General features: G+C 40.1%; 1 protein-coding gene across 1 annotated transcript in view; it reads right to left on the reverse strand.

Annotated features, from left to right (window-relative positions):
* Positions 1-22,404, reverse strand: part of Rsf1 (remodeling and spacing factor 1) — a 125,490-nt gene that overhangs the window by 47,250 nt on the left and 55,836 nt on the right. Inside the window, 3 exon segments of the mRNA XM_052714832.1 lie at positions 1,073-1,227; positions 18,649-18,854; positions 22,227-22,319. Of these exon segments, the coding sequence (XP_052570792.1) occupies positions 1,073-1,227; positions 18,649-18,854; positions 22,227-22,319 (454 nt within the window).

Genomic DNA, 22,404 nt, shown 5'->3' on the forward strand with positions numbered 1-22,404 from the left:
AATATCTAGAACAAGAGAGTACTTCATATAATATTAAGATGAATTAAAAAAAAAAAAAAAAAGCTGGGTGTGATAGGACACGCCTTTAATCCCAGCACTGGGGAGGCAGAAGCAGGTGGATCTCTGTGAGTTTGAGGCCAGCCTGGGCTACAGGTGAGTTCCAGGACAGCCAGGGTTACACAGACAAACCCTGTCTCAAGAAAAAAGGAAAGAAAAGAAACAGTATGGTAAGGCCTCCAAAAATTAAGCAGTATTATCATAAGATTTAGTAATTTCACTCGTGGGCGTGTAGTGTAAGTACAAGCTCAAAGCAGTATCTGTATTAGTATGTTCACAGCAGGATTATTCACAACAGCCTTAAGGAGGAAGTAACTCCAATGGTCACTGATGGATACACAGAATGTGGTGCCTACACAGTGAACTGTTATTCATTCTTAAAGAGAAAGGAAACCATCACACATATACTAATATGGACACCTGAAGACAGTATGCTAAGTGATTCTTCTGATAGGAGGCTCCCAGTAATCAAATTCATAAAGACAGAAAGCAGAGTCTTAGGGCTACAGATGGAGAAAACAGGAACTTCATGTTTAACATGTTCAGACATTTAGTGCGGGAGGACTACAATGTAAATAAATGTCGGATCTGAATGCCCCAGACCCTATAAACCTAAAAATGCTTATAATTGTCAGGTCTCTGATAAATCTTTCCACAGCCCATCAACAAGTTCAATAAGCGTCTCAGTGTTCTGTTAGTGCTTTGGTCTGGTTCAGGCTGGCCCAGCCCTTAGCACGTCCTGCCTCGGCCTCCCAAGTGCGGAGAGCACAGGGGCTGTCACCACACCTGCCAAGATTCTCAGATGAGTAAGACACTGCGGTAATGGTTTGAACATTTTTCAATGTCCCAAAGAGCAAACATTTTTCCTCTTTTTTTTTCCTTTGAAATAAAGTCTTTTACAGGAAGGATCTCAATTGAAAAAATGAGGTAAAAATTCAGGATTATAGAGTTGAGTAGAGGAGCAGAAAATAGAAGAGATTATAAAACAAAGCAAAAGAAAACACACAAAAAAAACCTTGTTTAGGTGTTTCTTCCTCTTTTTTAGGCTCCTCATCCTCTAGAGTGGGACTTTCCCGGGAAGAGTCTTCCTGTTGGCTAGAGCTTTTCACTAGGACAGGATCAATTTGTGCTTTCAGGAGTGCAAGGGTCTCAGCCAACTCGGTTCGATTTCTAAACAGGGGAAAAAATAAGACAGCATAAAAATCTTCCTGAGTCTAGTGAACTCTGTGAACAGCACCTACTGGAAATGAAAGTAAGGGGAACAACACAACGGTGAACATCAAAAGTCTGGGACAGTCTAACAAACCCCGAGCTCTAAACCTAAGTATTCTGGAAAGACCATACATTAAAATGTCCTGTCCATCCAACAGAAATGTTATTTTCCCTACTGAATAGAACAGCAACACACAACACTGGAGGGAAACAAAGGTAGGTACAACATTAAACAAGTCAAAGGGTGATCCCTTTTAAAGTATTTTATAATCTTACGGAGATCAGTGTAAACCTTGTTTGTGGCTCTTTTAACGATTCAAATTTCTGTGTGTGGTATGTTGGGTATCTTCCTTAACTACCTTCCATGCTTTTATTTTTATTTTTGGCTTGTTTGTTTTTTTGAGACAGGCTTTCTCTGTGTAGCTTTGGAGCCTGTCCTGGAACTCACTCTGTAGACCAGGCTGGCCAAGAACTCAGAGATCTGCCTGCCTCTGCTTCCTGAGTGCTGGAATAAAGGTGTGCGCCACTGTCGCCCAGCCCCATGCTATTTTTTTTTTAAATAGGTCCAAGTATCCACCTATCCCCACCCCCACACTAGTGGTGGGATTACAGATACTTGCCACTGTGCCAGCTTCTGCGTGGGTGCTGGGAATCTGAACTCCAGTCCTCACACTTGGGCAGGAAGCACTCACCCACTCAGCCATTTCCCAGACTCTGTATCGTGTATACCCTATAGATGCAATCTGTAGATAACTACACAACACTTCCAATAATTTATTGTATGAAATAAAGATAGTGTGCATCGTGCCAACAAGAAGCAAAGATATTGCTATCTCTACCAACCATGTGGGCAATCTACAGTTGTTAGGAATCAACATACTTGTCTGAGTTTATATGCTACCAACACATTACTACTTTCTTATGCTTGTTCACATGTAAATAACTGGAATATCATCACTCCAGTGATACGATGTATTCAGGGAAACCAGGCAGCAGAGGAGGAGTTCCAGAATGCCAATATCAGCTGTTCAACAGCAACCACTGGAGGGTTTTCAATCTCTACCTGTGGTGCTGATCTATGACCAACAGGCTATTGCAGAGCTGGAAGGATGGCTCAGCAATTGAAGACTAGGCTCACAACCAAAAAAAGGCAAAAGCTATTGTACAGTTTGTTCCAACTTGAATATATTTTGAGTCAGGGTCCCAATATATAGCTCACATTGATCTCAATCTCCTAATGCTTCTTAGTGGCCCAAATGTTAGCCTATGCTGTCATATATGGCTGGGTTTTCTTTGTTTAAGGTGACAAGAAAAATCTCAAGCAATTGAGGGATCTAGAAATGAATCCCTTCCTTAGTGATAAGGAGATATTCTGGTGTATGGCTGTTGAAATGTTCCCACAGATCCCCAAGTATTGGGACCTAACTGACAGTTGGTGGGCATTTGGTTACGATCTAGTAACTGAGTTAATTTTTTCCTAAACTACTACTACAGTGGCATTATTGGGGGGATATTAGGAAGCAGGTAGCGCTTATTTCAAGGCCCTTTCTCTGGATGCTGTCCTGAATGAGATAAACAGCCTCTACCACGTGCTCATACCACCATGATGCTCTTTTACCCCAGGCCCAGACACAGTAGGACTGACTAGGATGAAATGTAGGTAACCTCTGAAAACATGAGCTAAAGCCATTCCTCCCTTTGTTATGTCTCATGACAAAAGACCTACAAGTTTCCCAAGTGCTGGTGAGATATCTCATTGAGTAATGTGCTTGCCTTACAAGCATAAGGACCTGAGTTCAGTTCCATCAATGACAGTAAGCTTGGGGATGGTGCTGCACACTTGTATCCTTAGAGACGGACAGGCACAGATAGGGTGTCTCCCTGGGGCTTGCTGGTCAGAGAACCTAGTTCCAGGCTACTGAGAAATTCTTTTAAGATGTAAGTAGGCAGCACCTGAGGACCAACACCTGAGGCTGTTGTCCTCTGCCCTTATATGCAAACATACTCATTAAGCACACACCAACAGATTCACACATATAAGCCCCTGCAATGTGTATAATGACATTGTTTTTGCAGTTATTAATATCATCTTCTTCACATCCACTGTCAGAATCATGATGGTTTGCCATCATTCTGACTATTTCATCATGGGTCAATGAATGGATGAATAACTGAAATTTCAGTATTGATGTTAAAAAAGTAGAGATCCATTTCTTCCAGCTTCTATAAGAGCCTTACATTGGTGTTTTTTTTTCCCCCCTCCCATGTGTAAAAAAGAAATCTTTGATGGAGAGGAGCTGTAGAAGGATCAGTGGTTAAGAGCACTGGCTGCTCTTCCCAGGACCTAGGTTAGATTCCCAACACCTACATGATCTACATGATGGCTCATAACTGTATGTAACTCTAGTTCCAGGGAATCTGATGCCTCCTTTTGGTTTCCATGAGCACCAGGCATGAATATGGTACAAAAACATATATGCAGGCAAAACACATCATATACATAAAATAATTTTTAAAAATTGAAAGGCATTTTCCTTGATATGCAGAATCCTCAATGATCATTACCACTACTACCTAAAGTTGGAAGGCAGAAATTGTACCAAGTCGGTACAATCGTGTTTTTAATTGCTGTGTTCCAAGCGCTGGGAATAGCACAGAGATCACTGGTTATACAGAGGCTCCTTCCCTCTGCTACTTCTTGGAAACAGAGTCTCATGTATGCAGGCTGTTCTGACACCCTATGAAGCCCAGGATGACCCCGAACTTCTGATCTTCCTGTCTCTTATCTCTAAAGGGTTAGAATTACAGGCATAGGTTACCATGCCTTGAATTTAAGAAACTCCTTTTGGCCAGGTGGTGCATGCTTTTAATCCCAGCACTCAGGGAGGCACAGGCAAGTAGATCTCTGTGAGTTCGAAGCTAGCCTAGTCTAGAGTGAGTTCCAGGGCAGCCAGAGAGAAATCCTGTCTCAAAAAAACAAAAAAGAAAGAAAGGAGGGAAGGAGGAAGGAGAGAAGAGAAGAAACTCCTTTTGGAAACTTTCCACACCCATGGTTCTGTTAGCTGCTATTAATGTGGTTTTTTTTAAAAGAAAATTGTTTATTCTTTATTAAATAATTTATTTATTTTTATTTTATGTGCATTGGTGTTTTGTCTGCATGTATGTCTGTGTGAGGGTCCTCTGGAACTGGAGTTACAGACAGTTGTGAGCTGCCATGTGGGTGCTGGGAATTGAACCCGGGTCCTCTGGAAGAGCAGTCAGTGCTCTTAACCGCTGAGCCATCTCTCTGGCCCCAAGTGTTTTTTGTTTTTTTTTTTAAAGATTTATTTATTTAGTATGTATACAGTGTTCTGTCTACATGTATGCTTACAGGCCAGAAGAGGGCAACAGATTTCATTATGGATGGTTGTGAACCACCATGTGGTTGCTGGGAATTGAACTCAGGACCTCTGGAAGAACAGACTGTGCTCTTAACTGCTGAACCATCTCTCAAGCACCTGTTTATTCTTAAACTAAGGGTGACACAATGAAGTTACATTTAGAGTACAGTACATGACATGAATGGTGGGTTTGTAGGGACTGGAATGAGCACAATCATTGTCAATGAATAATCACCACCCAGTCCGGGTTTGTATGTTAAGTATGAACTACTTACTGTTCAGAAAACTATTTAAAAACAAGTAAGAAGAGGTGTCTTTAGTGATCCTTGCCTTTTTGCTAGCGTAAGAGAAGACTGAACTCACAGCAGGGAGTCCATAACTCAGCAGCCCATCACTGCTGGTTTACACTCGATGCATGTGCATGTGCGACAGAAGCTCGACTACCCAGCAGGGAGCTTTGTCCTGCGAACATCAGCAGCAGCAGCAATGCATGGACAAGTCCACCAAGAAACTCCGATACCTCATGATCAGATCTTTAGTCAATTCAAATCTCCAGATGTTAATTCTTAGTCTTTCCTTACGTGTCTGCCAACAGCCCATTAATTCCTCACCAGCCCCCCAGCTTTCCCTCGGTCAAGACAGATCTTTACTTAGTTACTGAGCAACACAGCATTACAGGGCAGGTGGTCACGACAAGTGATGGATCCCTCTTCCTGTACATGAGCAAGACCATCTTTTGAAGTGTTATGCATCCTTTTTCTGCTTTCTATTAACTTCTCTTCACTACTTATTGAATGTTCATCCTTGTACTCTGTTGGACACACCCATTCCAACATCAGTTTTCAGAAAGGCTGTACACTAATGTCCAGTTTCTCTAGCAACCTAACCCTTCTGTGCCATAGACAAACAAATATTCCTGTTACTCACAGGTTATCTGGGGGCCTTTTTGATTCAACAGTATTTTAGATTCCAAAGCAAAAATTAAAAACCACTGAGTAAGGCTGGTAGATCTTAGCTGTGTGGAGTAGCACATGCAACCTGTCACTGGGGCATCTGAACTGCACAAATGCTGTGTTTTCCTCTCTGTGGGTATTACTGTGCTGGACAAGGTGAGGACGAGAGCTCGGAGCCGAAGAGGACTAAGAGAGTGGCTGTTCCCTCCTTGAGGATGCTGAATAAACTGCATGCTGAAGGCCTGTGTTTTTGGTAGCACCAATCACACAAGATCAGTGGTGGAACTTGGCACTCAAAGCACCACTTGTATTAACTTGTATTAGCTCTAGATTTTCCATACTAGATTTTATACACATACACGAAATGGAAGACCAAATTATCTTTAGTATATCAAATTGGTCTCCCTGGGAAAGAAAGAAAACTGCCACTAGTGGAAATCGATGAAGTATTAAAAAAGTGTGGGGATACATGTATTCATACCCATAATAAGAGCATAAATAATAAAATAAAGAGTATGTTTTACTTTCTTCTTATTATTAATTTTTTTGGGGGGGGGTCTTTTTGAGACAAGTTTTGTCTGTATAGTCCTGGCTGTCCTAGAACTCAAGAGATTCACCCTTTAATCCCTCTGCCTCCTGTAGAGCTGGGATTAAAGGCTTGTGCCACCACCACACAGCAGGAATACAAAACTTAACTGTCTATCAGAATTTCAGATTAGATGCCCTTTCAGAGTCTTATTTGCTAATGTATCAATTTTATAGAAAAATAAGATTCAACTATTTGTAAATAATATATTTTTCATGAAGATCTGATTTCTCATTCATTATACAGGTTTGTCTTTTAGCAAAATTAAGTATACATTTTGTGTTACTCCTTTACCTCTACCCATGTGCTATTTTCTAGTCATGCTGGGTTCTCAGAAGTATACTGTAGAAGTTAGTCACTGAATATCCATATTACTGAAAAGATCCATTTAAATTACTTATGCTGCCAGGCTATGGTGTTGCATGCCTTTAATCCCAGCACTCAGGTGGCAAGAGCCAGGTGAATCACTGTAAGGCCAGCCTGGTCTACAGAGCGAGATCAGGACAAGCACCAAAACTACATGGAGAAACCCTGTCCCAAAAAACCAAAATACATACATACATACATACATACATACATACATACATACGTACATACACACGCTACTCTGAGTAAGGAAAAACTCCCTAAAAGCTTTTAACCTGATTAATGTTTTTAAAAACAAGCATAATCCACACACATTAGAGTGTAAAAACAGAAAACTACCTACACCTAGGTATTTCCTAGATTGTGCTTTAAAAAAAAATAATAATAATTAAATATACTACATTTAAAGTAGTCAGAAGCCGGGCGGTGGTGCACACCTTTAATCCCAGCACTCGGGAGGCAGAGCCAGGCGGATCTCTGTGAGTTCGAGGCCAGCCTGGGCTACAGAGTGAGTTTCAGAACAGGTTCCAAAGCTACACAGAGAAACCCTGTCTCGGAAAGAGAGTGGTCAGGGAGAGTATATATTGTCTCTATGTACATGGATATCGCACACAAAATTTAACTGGATTAAAATTTTTTCCTTTTAGATTTACTTTTTATGTATTAAGTCTTTTGCCTGTATGTATGTATTTGCCCTTGGAGGCCAGAAGAGGGTGCTGTATCTGCTGGAATTAGAGTTAGATGTTCGTGGGACACCATGTTGGCTGGTGTGTAGGGAACTGAATCCAGAGTCTTTCTCTGTAAGCACAAGGAGTGCTCTTAACACTGAGCTATCACTAAAAAATAATAATAAGATTTTTTTTTTTTTTTGAGACAGGGTCTCTCCCTGTAGCCCTGGCTGTCCTTGAACTCAGAGATCCACCTGCCTCTGCCTCAAGTGCTGGGCTAATAACTTAGTTATTATTATTGATATTGTTATTTAGTTATTATCAGCCAGCTAATAACTGTATCTTTAAGAGTAGACTATAGCCCCTAACAACAACCTGGATATTTTTCCTTCCCTCCTCCCTTTTTTCTCAACACTCTTCCTTCAAGCATCTAATAGTCATATCCCTCCAAAGTATCATGTTCTCTTAGGACATGATGACTGTACTTCTGTTCTCCTAGTCTAGAAGAGGTTTCACATGATTAATCAATTACAATGTGTTTGTGTGTGTGTGTGTGTGTGTGTGTGTGTGTGTGTGTGTGTGTGTATGTATGTATGTATGTATGGGTATGTGTGTCTATGTACACATGTGTAGAAACCAGAAGACTTTGTCAGGTGCCTTGATCTATCACTCTCTACTTTATTCCTTTGAAATATGGTCCTAGACAGCCATATAGAGAGCCTGTCTCCAAACAAACAAACACACAAAAACCCTCATATATAAAAAAATAAAAACATATCTTTAAAAAAATACTCGTAGAAGGAAATCTTTTGGGATTTAAGTTTGTCATGCTGAGTATAATATCTGTAGGTTATAGTAAATATCCCTGAAGAGTGTATGTGAGTGTGTGTGTGTGTGTGACAGAGAGAGAGAGAGAGAGAGAGAGAGAGAGAGAGAGAGAGAGAGAGAGAGAGAGAGAGAGATCCTGAACTAGAGATCTTGTAGGATTATACATGTATACTATCATGCCCAGACTAAATTGTTCTATGCTTTAATAAAGACAAAGACAGTAGCTTCAGAATAATGTAGCTATGAAGAGAATGCAAAATGATCAAGTTCTAGATTCATTTTAGGGCAGACAACTCTTCCATTTTGGAGAAACGGGACACACTGTCTTCACTACTACTTTATGTAATAATCTGTCTGCCATGCTCCCAGTTGTTCAGAGTGTGAATCAGTGGTAAGAGATAAACCTCCAGGAACAGCAGCACCAGAAGGCCAATGGTAACAAAACAGACAAATTGGAAGAAACCTAACTGCAAAATAACTTTTTACAGCTGGCTCTTTCCTGGCACCCTAGGACATTCTCCATCACAGCTCTCATGTATTGTCTTAGCATTTATGGTCCTGTGTCTTTCTCCCACAAAATAAAGCATATCATAACATGAATATAGCAAATAGTTTACATTAATTTGCATTATGGTCTAGGGTGCAGCAACATTATTCTGTCTCTTCATATCAACTATATGTTACTGAGGTGGCAAAAATGAAAAGTGAGAGTGACAATAGCCTTTTATTAAAAACCAAGAAAATGGAGGCATGTTAGTAATGTCAACAATGTTACTAATAAGAAAACACTAATTAGCAATCTTTAAAGCACTCAAACACAAAGGCATAGTAGTGCATGTCTATAATCCCAGCACTCAGGAGACTGGGGTAGGTAGATCCCAGGTTTAAAGACAGCCTAGGCTACATAGCAAGACCTTTTCTCAAAATAAAGTGAACAAAGTAAGACATCCACAGATGTGCGACTATTTCCCTCAGGTCAGTCAGGACTGAATTCTGGAAAATCTGACTCCAGAGCCTACCTTTCATCTCATCATTTAATTTCCTATTTTTGTACATTTTATTTTATATTAATAGTTGTAGCATTTCTTTGGCCTAATTTATGGCAATCCTCCTGCCTCTGCCTCCCAAGTACTAGAATTGTAAGGCAGACACCACCACACCCTGCACAGGGCCTACCTTCTTAATCATTATTTTATTAGCAACATAGCTAATGTCCTGACAGTTTTAGAGGTGGCTCCGTGGTTAAGAGCACTCTCTGCACTTGCAGAGGACTTGAGTTCAGTTCCCAGTACCCACATCGGACAGCTCACAACCTGGAATTCCAGTTCCAGGGGATCCAGCACCCTCTTCTGAACTCTGTGGAGACCTGCATTCACACATGGATAACTCTCAATACATATATACACATAATTAAAAACAATAAAACAAATTTTAAAAACGTCCTGACAGTCTATGAACAGAGGTACTACTATTAGAGGAAAATTATAGTCACTACTTAGAATTCAATTTTCTGTAAATGACTGTTAAAACCACAATCAATTGAAACATATTTTTAGAGCTCCAACTCATATTTTCTTGTAAAATTGTATTGCTTTGAAATCATGTCTTCTATAAAGAGCAGGCTAGCCTTAAATTCATGATTCTCCTATCTCAGTCTCAGAAATGTTGGGGTTACTGGCTTTTCCACCATGCCAGTGTTAAAATAAACATTCAAATCAGTTACTTTGACAAGAACACTCACAGTACTAGTAATTCTTGTTGTTGTGAACAATGTCTGACAAAGAGCAACATAAGAAGGGTTCCTCCAGCTTTAGTCTGAAGGGATACAGCCATCATGACTGGGAAGGGGCGGAGGTAAGAGCAGGGGGCAGTCAGGAGGTAGAGAACAGACAGAGGAGGGCAGAGCTGCCAAACCTCAGGTGCTGGTCCTTCTGACTCACTTCCTCAGGCTAGTTTCTCCATCTCTTAAAGATTCCATAATTTCCCCAAAACAGTACCACTAGCTGGCACTATCTGGGGACCAAGTGTTCAGAACATGAGTGGGGCTGGGGTCGGGAGTGAGGGGGTTGGGGTGGGAGGTGGAAGACACAGATATATATCCAAACACTAACCCATATGTTTAAACCATCATTATCAAGATACCACTGAAGATACCACTAGTATCACAAAACTACTCCCTCATGTCCCTTCTTACTGAATCCCTTTTCCCCACCAAAGCAAGAAGAAATATGGTGCTTTGTTTTTGAGACAGGGTTTCACTATGTAACCAAGTTGTCCCAGAACTCACTAGGTAGTCCAGGCTAGGCTAAAACTTAAGATCCTTCTGCCTCAGTTTCCTGAGCACTGAAACTGCAGGTGTATGAAACCACACCTGGCGGCGATCAGAGTTTTGATTAGTATAATCATCTTTTTTTAGTCTTGTTAATACCCAAACTTTAAACAAATGCAATCAAACAGTATGTGCTTTTTGGCTTCTTTCACAAAGAGAATTTTTGAGAAAATCCCTATCATATGAGATCATTCCTTCTTATTGCTAGTAGTAATCTATTCTGTGAGTACTGTTAGGAAGAATGATGTTGTACCAAGTATGGCAGCTGATGTAGTGGGTTCAAGGCCAGCCTGGGCTACAGAATAAGACACTGTATCAAAATTCAAAAGCAAGCAAAGAATAAAGACTTGATGAAAATGCTTATATAAACCTTGTCTTTAACGTTAACGTAAGTACAAAGGAATGAAACTGATGTTATGAGATAAGTTTATTAATTTGAAGACATCACCAAACTGTTAGTTAGCTAAAGTGGTTGCAGTACTTATTCTGAGTAACGTTCATGGAAGCATTTTAGTGGAGATAAAGTCATACCTAACTGTGGTTTTCACTGGGAATTCTCATTTGTTCATTTTAATATTAGCCATGTGTATATCTTTATGAAATAACCATTCAACTGTCCACATCAATTTTTTTTTCTGTATTAGAGTCAGGATCTGAACATTTTCTATAGTGTCCCTCTGATTCTAAAGAGGCACCAGATTAAGTCTTGTCTACTTGAGATCTCTGTGCTAAAATTCCCTTGTCCCTTATGACCTATTAACACATTTGTCGGTCTATATTTTACAGTTCTTTTTCTTTCATAAAGAAATTGTCCTGGGTGGAGAGATGGCTTAGCAGTTAAGAGCACTGGCTGCTCTTCCAGAGGACCTGGGTTCAATCCCAGCATCCACATGATAGCTCGCCATTGTCTGTAACTCCAGCTCCAGGTGTTCCGACACCTACACACAGATATACATGCAGGCAAAAACCAATGCACATAAAGTAAAAATAAATGCATTGAAGAATTAAAGAAAGAAAATTTTAAAATGGGTTTTTTTTAAAAAAAAAGTTTTACTGTGGTAAATAATATTATGCATATTATTTGATCAGTTGTAAAAAAAAGTATTTTCTGTGCTTTTATCGTCCCTTCCTGAGGCCTAAACTAGTGATGAAGTAACTGTAATAAATACTCTTCCGGTTTGATACAAACTGAAAGAAGTAAGTATCAACAGGGCTTACACAGTTTGTTATGGAAATTTGTTACTGATACCTAGTTAAACTACATAAAACTGCCACTTTGGGAAGATGTCCAAATGCTAACACCTAGCTCCATAAAATTTAACTTTTACCTCAATACTCATGAGTATGTATTTTCAAATGTGGAATATTGCATAACATATATGTGCATTAACTACTTCTAATGTGCCTCATATATTTATATTAATTCTGCAATAAGCTGAAATAGACACTGGTATACAACAATAGGTATTGTTTTTTTTTTTTTTAAGGTGGATATGGGTATGCATGCAGGTTGAAGACAGACAATGACTTTTTGTGTCTTCCTGAATTGATTTCCACTTTCTATATTGATGCACAGTCTTTCAGGCCCATACAGCAGCAAGTACTTTACTCCAGTCATGTCCAGCCCAACAGAAGTTCTAAAACTCTGGTAATACAATGATGTTAAATTGTCAGTAGCTGATAAATACACAAAACTATCACTTATGGTGGGTTTTCAGTTTTAGAAAAACACTGCACTTTGTTTTGAGTTGGCAATGTTCAGTTATGCCTCTGCACTTACCAGTGATTAACAAGGCTCACTTACTACTAATTTTAAAAACCAGAATTCTAAAGAGTAGATAATTTTTGTTAAATAAGTATCTGCTCAAGATGATACACAAACATATTCTGAACACTGGCTGATCCCTAAGAATAAGAATGTTATTTAGTGCTGGAGAGATGGCTCAGTGGTTAAGAGCACTGGCTACTCTTCCAGAGGTCCTGAGTTCAATTCCCAGCACTCACATAGCAGCTTACAACTGTCTATAACTGTAGTTTCATGAATTCCAATGCCCCATTCTGCTGTGTAGATGTACATACAGACAAAAGCATCCATATACATAAATAAGTATCTTTTTTAAAAACGTTATTCAAACAACAAGAGAAAAGTACTACTTTAAAGGATGTTTCCTTTCCAAGGAAAGGAAACTAGTCTTTTCATTTCCTTAGTAAAAAAATAATATTCTCTAGTTAACAAAAACAACACCCACCACCTAAGTGTGACTTAAAAAGTAAAAATGCCAAAATTCTACTTGTACTGCTTGTTTTTCCTTATCACCTGCCTCTTCTCCTTCTCTCTCTCCTCTCTCTCTCTCTCTCTCTCTCTCTCTCTCTCTCTCTCTCTCTCTCTCTCTCTCTCTCTCTCTCTTGCTTTTTTGAGACAGGGTTTCTCTGTGTAACAGCCCTGGCTGTCCTAGAACTTATTTCATAGCCCAGGCTGGCCTCACACTCAGAGATCCCCCTGCCTCTGCCTCCCGAGTACTGGGAGAGCCACCAGCATCCGGCTGATTAACACCTCTTTTAAAACCCACTTTGCGTAAGCCAGGTTTAATCAGAACACCTCGACAGCATCCATCATCCAGAAGACAATCATTTCTCTGTAATATAAAAGTAAATGCTCTTGGTTCTTTGGAATTCAGTGCTGCTATATCTCAGCCCTTTTAATCCCATCACAGATTTTCCCCAAATTAATCCATTATATGTTTAAAGAAAGACATCTGCTGCAAGCCGCAAAAACATACAAAATAGGATTTCAGCTAATTATGACAAAGCCTGTAAGAAGCCAAGGGCCTTCCAAAGTCAAGCTGAGGCTCCAGGAGCCTTGGTGATATTTGGCTTTTGATTATCAGCCGTTTCCTGCTATGAGTTTCTTGTGTGCTATTGTAGCTTTTCCATCATTTATTGGGCACCATTTCCCCTCTACTAAAGGAATATTTAGATAACCTTGTGCGCTGACAGCTATGCACAGCCAGAACCCCAGTTCAAGCCTCCCTGTAATTATCGTCATTGGCAGTATCTGGCCAGGTCCATTCCCAGACAGAGGAAAGTACCTTATCAGAGACACCTCTGTACTCTCTAAGAACAGACTTAAGTGTCCAGACTACCTGTTTGAGAAGGCCTGGCGGATGTGCCAATTAAGCTTTACTTCCTCCTTTCCCAAACCTTACCTCTAGTTCCAGATCTCCCTTTAACTATCACCAGAGGCATCTTTAGCTGTACACAGGTTGCCAAGGGACAGAGCACACCTTGCCCCACCCAGCAGAAAAAAACGGCAGAAAGCTTGGACAGATAGGAGCCACAGGAAAAAAGAAGGCAGTTTTATTTTCTCCCACTGACCTAGCAACTTACAGATTCTTAACATTTTCTACCAATTAAGTTTAAGACTATAGTTGAGCACATAAGAGCCCTCTTCTTAGATATTACCTGAATTTAGCCTATAGTTAATTCATTAGTCACTTCCCTTTTAGGTTGCGAATAATAATTAACAATTACTGCCCCTCTATGTGATTCTTATCACCCCTCCGTTTGACCCTGGAAGCCTGGTGGTCACTGCCTGAGGAAAATTCTTACCTGCCTTTATGACCCTGTAGAATTCAAGCCTGTGACCTTGCTCAACCAGGGGATTGCTATTGCTTGGGTTTATAACTGGACTCCTGAGAGACTTGGGGAGGACAGAGAGACAGAGAACGGAGAGGGATTAGGAGGATTTTGACCAGAGAGAACGTGTGGACGAGATGGAAGATGAGGAAGAGTCAGATGGGGAAGTACTAGCTGGGTAAGAACGAGATGATAAGAACCTAGATGAGGCAGAATTAAGACGAGAGAATTAAGATAGAACTTAGAGGCAGCAGTAGATGAATACAGAGAGAAATCAGGCAAGAAAGGAGCTAAAGGAGAATAGAAGCTTGTAGAGAGAGAACTGACACAGAACAATTAAGTGTATGGACAAAGAGTTTCGTGTACATAGATTCATTTCTTTTCATCAAAGATTAGTTATCAGCTGGTTATAGATTCTTCCCTGTCCCTGGGAGGGGACTATCGAGGGGCTGGACCCCCATGTCCTCAACAGACATCTCCATAAATTATTCTGTATCAATCCTTTACATCTTCCAATTAATATTCTTCCTATTCAATTAGTGTTCTTCCCATCAGGAGTTTACTGTACTAAATAAGTCTCTATCTCTTCAAGTTTGGGATCAGAACTTGACTATGTTCCAGGTATGACCTCATCGTAAGTGAGATTATACCTCACCTTACTTTGTGGACCAAATGTATGCTAAGTACTTGTTGTTATCGGTGGTAAAACGGAAGGCTTCACACATGCTATGCCAGGACCCTTCACTAAACTATTACCCACCCCCACCTCGTTAGCCAGGAATGCCATTTGTAGGGAGAACGTGCTGGGTATGAAATACAAGGCCTCCCTCGGGTAGGCAAGGACTCTACTAATTAACCATAACCCTAGACCAAATAATTCCTTTTGTCTTGAGACAGGGACTTTCTGCATAGCCCTGGGTGTCCTTGCCAGCACTATGTAAATCAGGCTGGCATCAAACTCAAAAAAGATCTGCCTGTCTCTGCTGGGATTAAAGGTGTGTGCTACCACATGTGGCCAAAGTAGTATTTTTTTTCTTGAGGAAGCTAAAATACACTTTTCATATTTAACTTTCATAATATGAAAGACTTAGGGGACAAGACAGTTCACAACATTTACCAGTAGTAATGCTAATAAGTCATTAAGTTACAAGCTAGCTAAAATGCCATGTCACAAGCATCTCATTAATATTAAGCATAAATACACCCAATTAAGAATCTGAGCCGGGCAGTGGTGGCACACGCCTTTAATCCCAGCACTCGGGAGGCAGAGGCAGGCGGATCTCTGTGAGATCGAGGCCAGCATGGTCTACAGAGCGAGATCCAGGAAAGGCGCAAAGCTACACAGAGAAACCCTGTCTCGAAAAACCAAAAAAACAAAACAAAACAAACAAAAAAACAAAACAAAACAACAACAAAAAAGAATCTGAGGAAACCAGGTGGCGGCAGCACACACCTTTAATCCCAGCACTACGGAGGCAGAGCCAGGTGGATCTCTGTGAGTTCAAGGCCAGTCTGGTCTATAGAATGAAGTCCAGGACAGCAAAGGCTACATAGGGAAACCAAAAAACCAAACCAAACAAACAAACAAAAAAAAACTGAAGAAAATTATATACACTATATACAACTAAGAGCAGTCCTTACAACATAAGGGACTTCACAAGTGAGTAGAATTCAGCTAGGGATCCTAGCTAAGCTAGTCACCACCCCCATATCCTGAATTTCTTAGCATGGTGCCTACTGTACAAGTGTGACTAATGAAGTAAAGGAACACATGTCCACCACGTCTTTAAAACTGGGTTAGTGGACATCAGAGTCACTGAACTAGATGTTTCTGAATGGTCGCAAACATTTCTACAGTTCTGTGGTCAGAGTTTCTGAGCACAATGATTAAGAACAACCCAAGTAGGGCCCGGTGGTACATGCTTTTTTAATCTCATTACTTAGGAGGCAGAGGCAGACAATCTCCAGGAGCTGAAGGCTAGCCAGGAACACACAGTAAGAGCTGGGTCTCCAAAAACAACAGCAATAAACAGTTTCATAAAGGTACAAACAACCTGCTACAACTTCACAAAACAAATTCCTCTTGGTAATTAACATGAGAAAACTTCCCAGGCATTCTTTAGAGCACTGGCTTCTGCACACTGACTGTATCTCATCATTTGATGTTTACCAGAAATGAATATTAACACACGAAAAGGGAATTTCTGTTTAGTTTTGGGTTTGGATGTTTTAGTTCTGTTTGATTTTCATCTTCTTTTTGAGACAAAATCTCTTGTAGACTAGGCTGGCTTTAAATCTACTGTGTAGTTAAGGATAACCCTGAATTTCTTTTTTTTCTTTCTTTTCTTTTTTTTTTTTTGTTTGTTTGTTTGTTTATTTTTTCGAGACAGGGTTTCTCTGTGTAGTTTTGGTGCCTGTCCTGGATCTTGCTCTGTAGACCAGGCTGGCCTTGAACTCACAGAGATCCACCTGGCTCTGCCTCCTGAGTGCTGGGATTGAAGGCATGTGCCACACCGCCCAGCAACCCTGAATTTCTTGATGCTCCAGCTTCCACCTCGGGTTAGAAGAATGTGCCCCGGGCTTTGTAAGCTGGAGACTGAGTGTCTAAAGAAGCACTTTTAGGAACTGCCACATCCCTACGGGCTGGTTCCTGATTTCTGAAGCCAGAAGCTGCTAGAAATAAAGCTAGTCACGGCTGAAGTGGGGAAAAACACTGAGCATTTTAACCATCAGTTGATAAATACTTCTTTCACAAAGATACAAAGTTTCAGTGTCTGGAGTTAGAAAGGTGGACAGCAAGGGTCTGTGATACCACTATGTGCAGCACAGACCTGAGGACCTGAGTTCAATCCCTAGAACCTACATAAAGGTGGAAAGAGAACCAACTCCCCAAAGTTGTCTGACCTCCACATGTAAGCTGTGGCACATGCATGTGTCGCACACAAACACACATAGTCATTGTAAAAGAAATTTACATTTTTTTAAAGAAGAGAAGAAAAGAGCAAATGTTTACTACGCATGCAATATGGTCCTAGCGTAATCTTTCATATACTTCCCGTAACAGCTTGTAGGAAGTATTATTATCTTAACATAAGGCTGGCAAGATGGTTCAGTGGGTAAAGTGCTTGCCAGGAAAAAAGGAGGACCGGAGTTTTTACAGTCAGAATCCACATAAATGCCTAGTGGGCATAGCAGCCCACCTGTGATCCAGCACTCAGGAAGCAGACAGGGGATCCTGAAGCAAGCTGGCTAGCCATACAAGCCATATTGGACAGCTCTGACTTCAACTGAGAGACTATGCCTCAATGAACAAGGAGGAGGGCAAGTGAGGAAGACTCCCGATGTCACCTCCAGCCAACACATTAATGTACACAGTGTGCTCACACACATGCAAACACACATACAACACACATGCATATCAATACACAGAAACATGCAAAAAATAAATGAAGCACAGGAAAATAACAGAGATAGGAAGGAATGTGTCTATAGGAGGTAAAAAGGTAAACCCAGATTCAAAAACACATACTGGCTAAAATAACCGCATTGTAGACATACTTAACAGTGTGCATGAGAAACTATTTTAAGGGTACAGTAAACTTGAGCAATAGTAAACATGACTCTGTGTTATATTTTCTTAATCTATAAAGCAGGAAAGAATAGTTTTTTGAAGCATGTAAGGCTGCTATGGGGAACAGCACACCTTGTTGTAAAACATCATGAAGAGAACCCTTCTAAGTGTCTACACTCAGAGAACAAGAGTGAATACATTTTATTTTAGGAGTTTGTCGCTTACCTTCATTTAGGAACTTAGCCAAAAAAAGAACCATTGAGTACCTGCTAATAACACCCTATGAATTCATTCAACTCATACTTATTATTGGAGAATGAATGCTGAAGTTTACTAATAAATGAATATTATGATATTCACTAATAAAATTGTGCTAAAAACACAAGTAGGGCAAAAGCCAGGTAACAGTTCATGTCAAAGCAGCAACTTACATCCAGGTGTTAGATATGAGTTTCCTCTATTTTATCATATCACTAACATTTCTAAAATTTTGATATAATGTGGCTACTCATGAAATATCTATAAATAATGAAACTGCAAGATAAAAAAGTAAAAACACAAAAATTCTCTGCAAAGGTCCAGTATCACTCACCTATTTAAAAAACAAAACCCAATTTCAAGATGTGTAATGTCAATACAAATGAGAAATAAAAAAAAGCTAAGGACTATAACACAAGAGCACAATGTTCTCCAGAACTCCAAGAAAGAAATATACAGATAAACTGGTCAAACTGAAATACTTAGAAAAGAGAGAACTAAATGATGCTTTTGTTATATTTATATATAAGAATATTTCCATGCATATAACATACATTAATATTCAGATCATAACATTTTGAGCACAAAGTATATGTCCTCATATGATATGGACTGAGATACTATTTAAATTTATTTGGCAAATATTAAGTATCCACTATGGACATTATTGTGCTGAGTCCTAGAATAGCCATAGAAAATTTGTCAATTCCCATTAAGAAAAAGACCATTCTAGCCTCATAGATCACATTCCAGTAGAGAAGAGACCTAAGAAAGCAGTACGTAAAGATATCCCAATAAAGGTACCTGACAATGCATTTCCAGGAAGAGCCATCTTGATCATCTTGTTCTTCTATGTACATCCTGACATTGTGGTCTTGATCCAACTGGTACCAGTACATGAGGCCATCTTTGTCTCGCCCAATTGGCTGGAGACGCATCGTATCAGCATCCTCTTCATTAATTATATTCTTGAATTTAAGATTGTCATCAAACTGACATTCACAGAGATACTGAAAAACAGTTATACTGTGGCTTAAAATACTGTAAAACACTTCTCCAATAAATATGATACTTTCAGGAGTGATTCAGGACAGAGCCGAGAGATCACACAGTTCATTTATTTTGCACTATGCTTTCAACTTAATATGTAGAATCTGCTTAAAATAATCAACGTAATAGGCAAATCTGAAGGTAACATTTTAATTTTACACCAATGTAGAGTTTAATACAATCACTTATACACAAATCAAGTTATACTGATAAAACGATAAGTTTATGTGCACTAAAAGCTCTCCAATTATATCATTGTATAACACTATTTATATTTTCACTTATTTTTAAAAACTATTAATGTAATTGGCAAATAAAAACCATACACACATGATTCAATATACAAACACTGTAGAATGATTAGTTCAAGCATATTTTGTGATGAGAACACTTAAAATCTATGAACAGTTTTCAACTACGTAATTACAATCACCTTCAACCCAACTAACTGAAACTTTGTAAGTTTACCCCAAATCTCCTCAATCTGATTGCTAACCCACTGACCAGGGCTAACCACCACTGCATTCCTGACTCTTTAAAATTCTACATTAAAGTGGGGACATGGTGTAATTTCTTTCTGTGCCTGGCTTACTACACTTACCCTGGCTTACTACACTTAACATAATGTCCTCCTGATTTAAAAATGTTTTAAATTACATTTTTACTTATTTTCTTTATGTGTGTGGGGGGGTATGCATGTCACAGCTTGCGTATACAGGTCAGATGACAACCTGTGGGAACAAGTTCTCGTCTTCCACCAGGTGGGTCCCAGGACTGAACTCATGTCTTCAGACTTGAGAATAGCTGCTTTTACCAAATGAGCCATAGACCAGCACCTTTCTTTAAAAGACTACAGTGCATTGCATCGTGTATGTGTGTTCTGCCTTTCCTATTCACGAAGGTTCATCGATATTGGATTACTGCTGTAGTGCACACGAGAGCACAATATGGGTTTAATGCTGACTTCATTTCCACAGGACTCACAGCCAGCAGTGGGAGTGCTGAGTCACTTGGTCACTCCACTTAACATTTCTGAGCAAACTGCCGCCCATTTCGTTTCTAGGCAGTATTTTTAAAAATCCGAATTTTTCCTTTACTCTGAAGGCTGCAGGAGAAAGACTTCTTGAGCCTAAGAGTTTAAGACAATTCTTTGCAAAATAGTCAAGTCCAGGTTCAAACAAATAAAAAACAAAGACAAATTTGGGCACACTACAAATATAAATGCTAAGTAGACAGGGCACCTCAGAAGGTCTGCTATACCCATTCTGTAGACTTTTCATGTGAGCCAGAAGAGTAATTAGTATCTATTAATAACAGCTACTCCTTAGCTGTATCTTATCTCATATACACACTGACATTGTGTATTAAGAATCACTTAGCCACCCGGCGGTGGTGGCGCACGCCTTTAATCCCAGCACTCGGGAGGCAGAGCCAGGCGGATCTCTGTGAGTTCGAGGCCAGCCTGGTCTCCAAAGCGAGTTCCAGGAAAGGCGCAAAGCTACACAGAGAAACCCTGTCTTGAAAAACCAAAAAAAAAAAAAGAATCACTTAGCCACCGGGTGGTGGTGGTGCACGCCTTTAATCCGGCACTCGGGAGGCAGAGACCAGCCCGAGACCAGTTCCAGGATAGCCAGGGATACACAGAGAAACCCTGTCTGGGAAAAAAAAAATAAATAAACAAACAAATCTCAAAAAAAACTTGAGGTCTTATGAATAAGGATGCTACTGACAAAGCACTGTGAAATCTCAAAGCAAGGAAGACCTCACTCACTTTTTCACATATTAGCTTCTTCTGTTTTACTGACTATTGGTTAGAAAGTAGGAAATATAAAGAAACAGAAGAAAACTCAAACTTGAAAGCAACCCTGTATTGAGATTGAGAGGACCCATTTTTTTTGTTGTTGTTGTTTTGTTTTTTGAGACAGGGTTTCTCTATGTAGTTCTGGTGCCTGTCCTGGATCTTACTCTGAGCCCAGGCTGGCCTCGAACTCACAGAGATCCTCCTGGCTCTGTCTCCCGAGTACTGGGATTAAAGGCATGCACCACCACCACCCAGCACGAGAGGACCCATTTTAATTGAATACTTTTGGTTACATAAAGGTTTTATTAACACAATGGCATGCCCTTAGTTATCTGGAAAACAATGAGGTCTTAAAATTTTTATTAAATTATTATTTATTATTTTTATTATTATTATTTACCCACAGTCTGGAACATATAGTAACTGATGAAGGTGACAGCTGAAACAATGATCAATGCTTCCCTATTCTGTTACTATATCTCTCATCAGAAATAATTAAAACTTGATACACTGTAAAGACAATCCTTAAAAATTGTAATGACAAGAATTGACTTTCATGTGTGGCTGTGCATATGCACTTTTTCCATGTGTAGGAGTTCCTGCACACGGAGGCAAGTGGTTAATGTGGGCTATGTCTTCTTAGACTGTTCTCCATTTTTTATGGAAACAGGGTCCCTCACTGATCCCAGAGCTCACGGCTTTGTGTGGTGTACCCTCTATTCAGCTTGCCTCCCAAGGGTTGGGACTACAGTAGGCTGACACTACCTGGCTTTTAAGTGGGTTGTGGAGATCTGAGCTCTGACCCCCCATGCTTGTCTGGCAAGGACGTTATCTGCAAAGCCATCTCATCAGCCCAGAATAGACTTTTTACCACTGAAAAACAAGAAAGCGAAGGATCCTAATGTTCCTTCAATCATAAAATGTTCCTTCAATCATAAAATGTTCACTGTACCCCCACCTCTCGCTTTCTGTTGGAATATAAGAAACAGCCCAGGCTGGCCTCAAATTGAGGATCTTCCTCAATCAGCCTCCCAATTACTGAGATTATGGGTGTGCACAGCCATACTCAGTTTCCTTTTGCTTCAGATTTTGTTGTTACCTCTACTTACTTTTTAGTGGGCACACCTGCATACTCTAGCACACGTGTGAAGACAGAGGACAACTTTCTAGAGTCATCTCTCACTTTCTGCCATGTAGGTCCCAGGGATGCGAACTCAGGTTGTCAGACTTGGTGGCAGTACTTTTACCCACAGAACTACCTTGCCGACCCTCGGTTTTCTTTACTTTGTAATTTAGGAGTCAAAGTAAACTTTAAAAAAAAGAAAGTAGCCGGGCGGTGGTGGCGCACGCCTTTAATCCCAGCACTCAGGAGGCAGAGGCAGGCGGATCTCTGTGAGTTCGAGGCCAGCCTGGTCTACAAAGCGAGTTCCAGGAAAGGCGCAAAGCTACACAGAGAAACCCTATCTCGAAAAACAAAAAACAAGAAACAAAAAAAAAAGAAAGTAACTGCAACAAAGAATACACGCATTACCTTTAAGAGTGCTAGTTTGCACTCCACACTCATTTCAAGATAGCCTTTCTTCTCCATCTCCCATGCCCAAGTACTGTTAAACTCTTGGCATATCTGTAAGAGAAAATGAATAGCTTAATACATGGAAACAATTTTTGTTGACATCTGTTAGACTCTGGAATCGGAATGTCCCCCAACA

The sequence above is a fragment of the Peromyscus californicus genome, unplaced genomic scaffold (genome assembly GCF_007827085.1).
Source record: "Peromyscus californicus insignis strain IS unplaced genomic scaffold, ASM782708v3 Scaffold_4__1_contigs__length_199733344, whole genome shotgun sequence".
Lineage (NCBI taxonomy): Eukaryota > Metazoa > Chordata > Mammalia > Rodentia > Cricetidae > Peromyscus > Peromyscus californicus.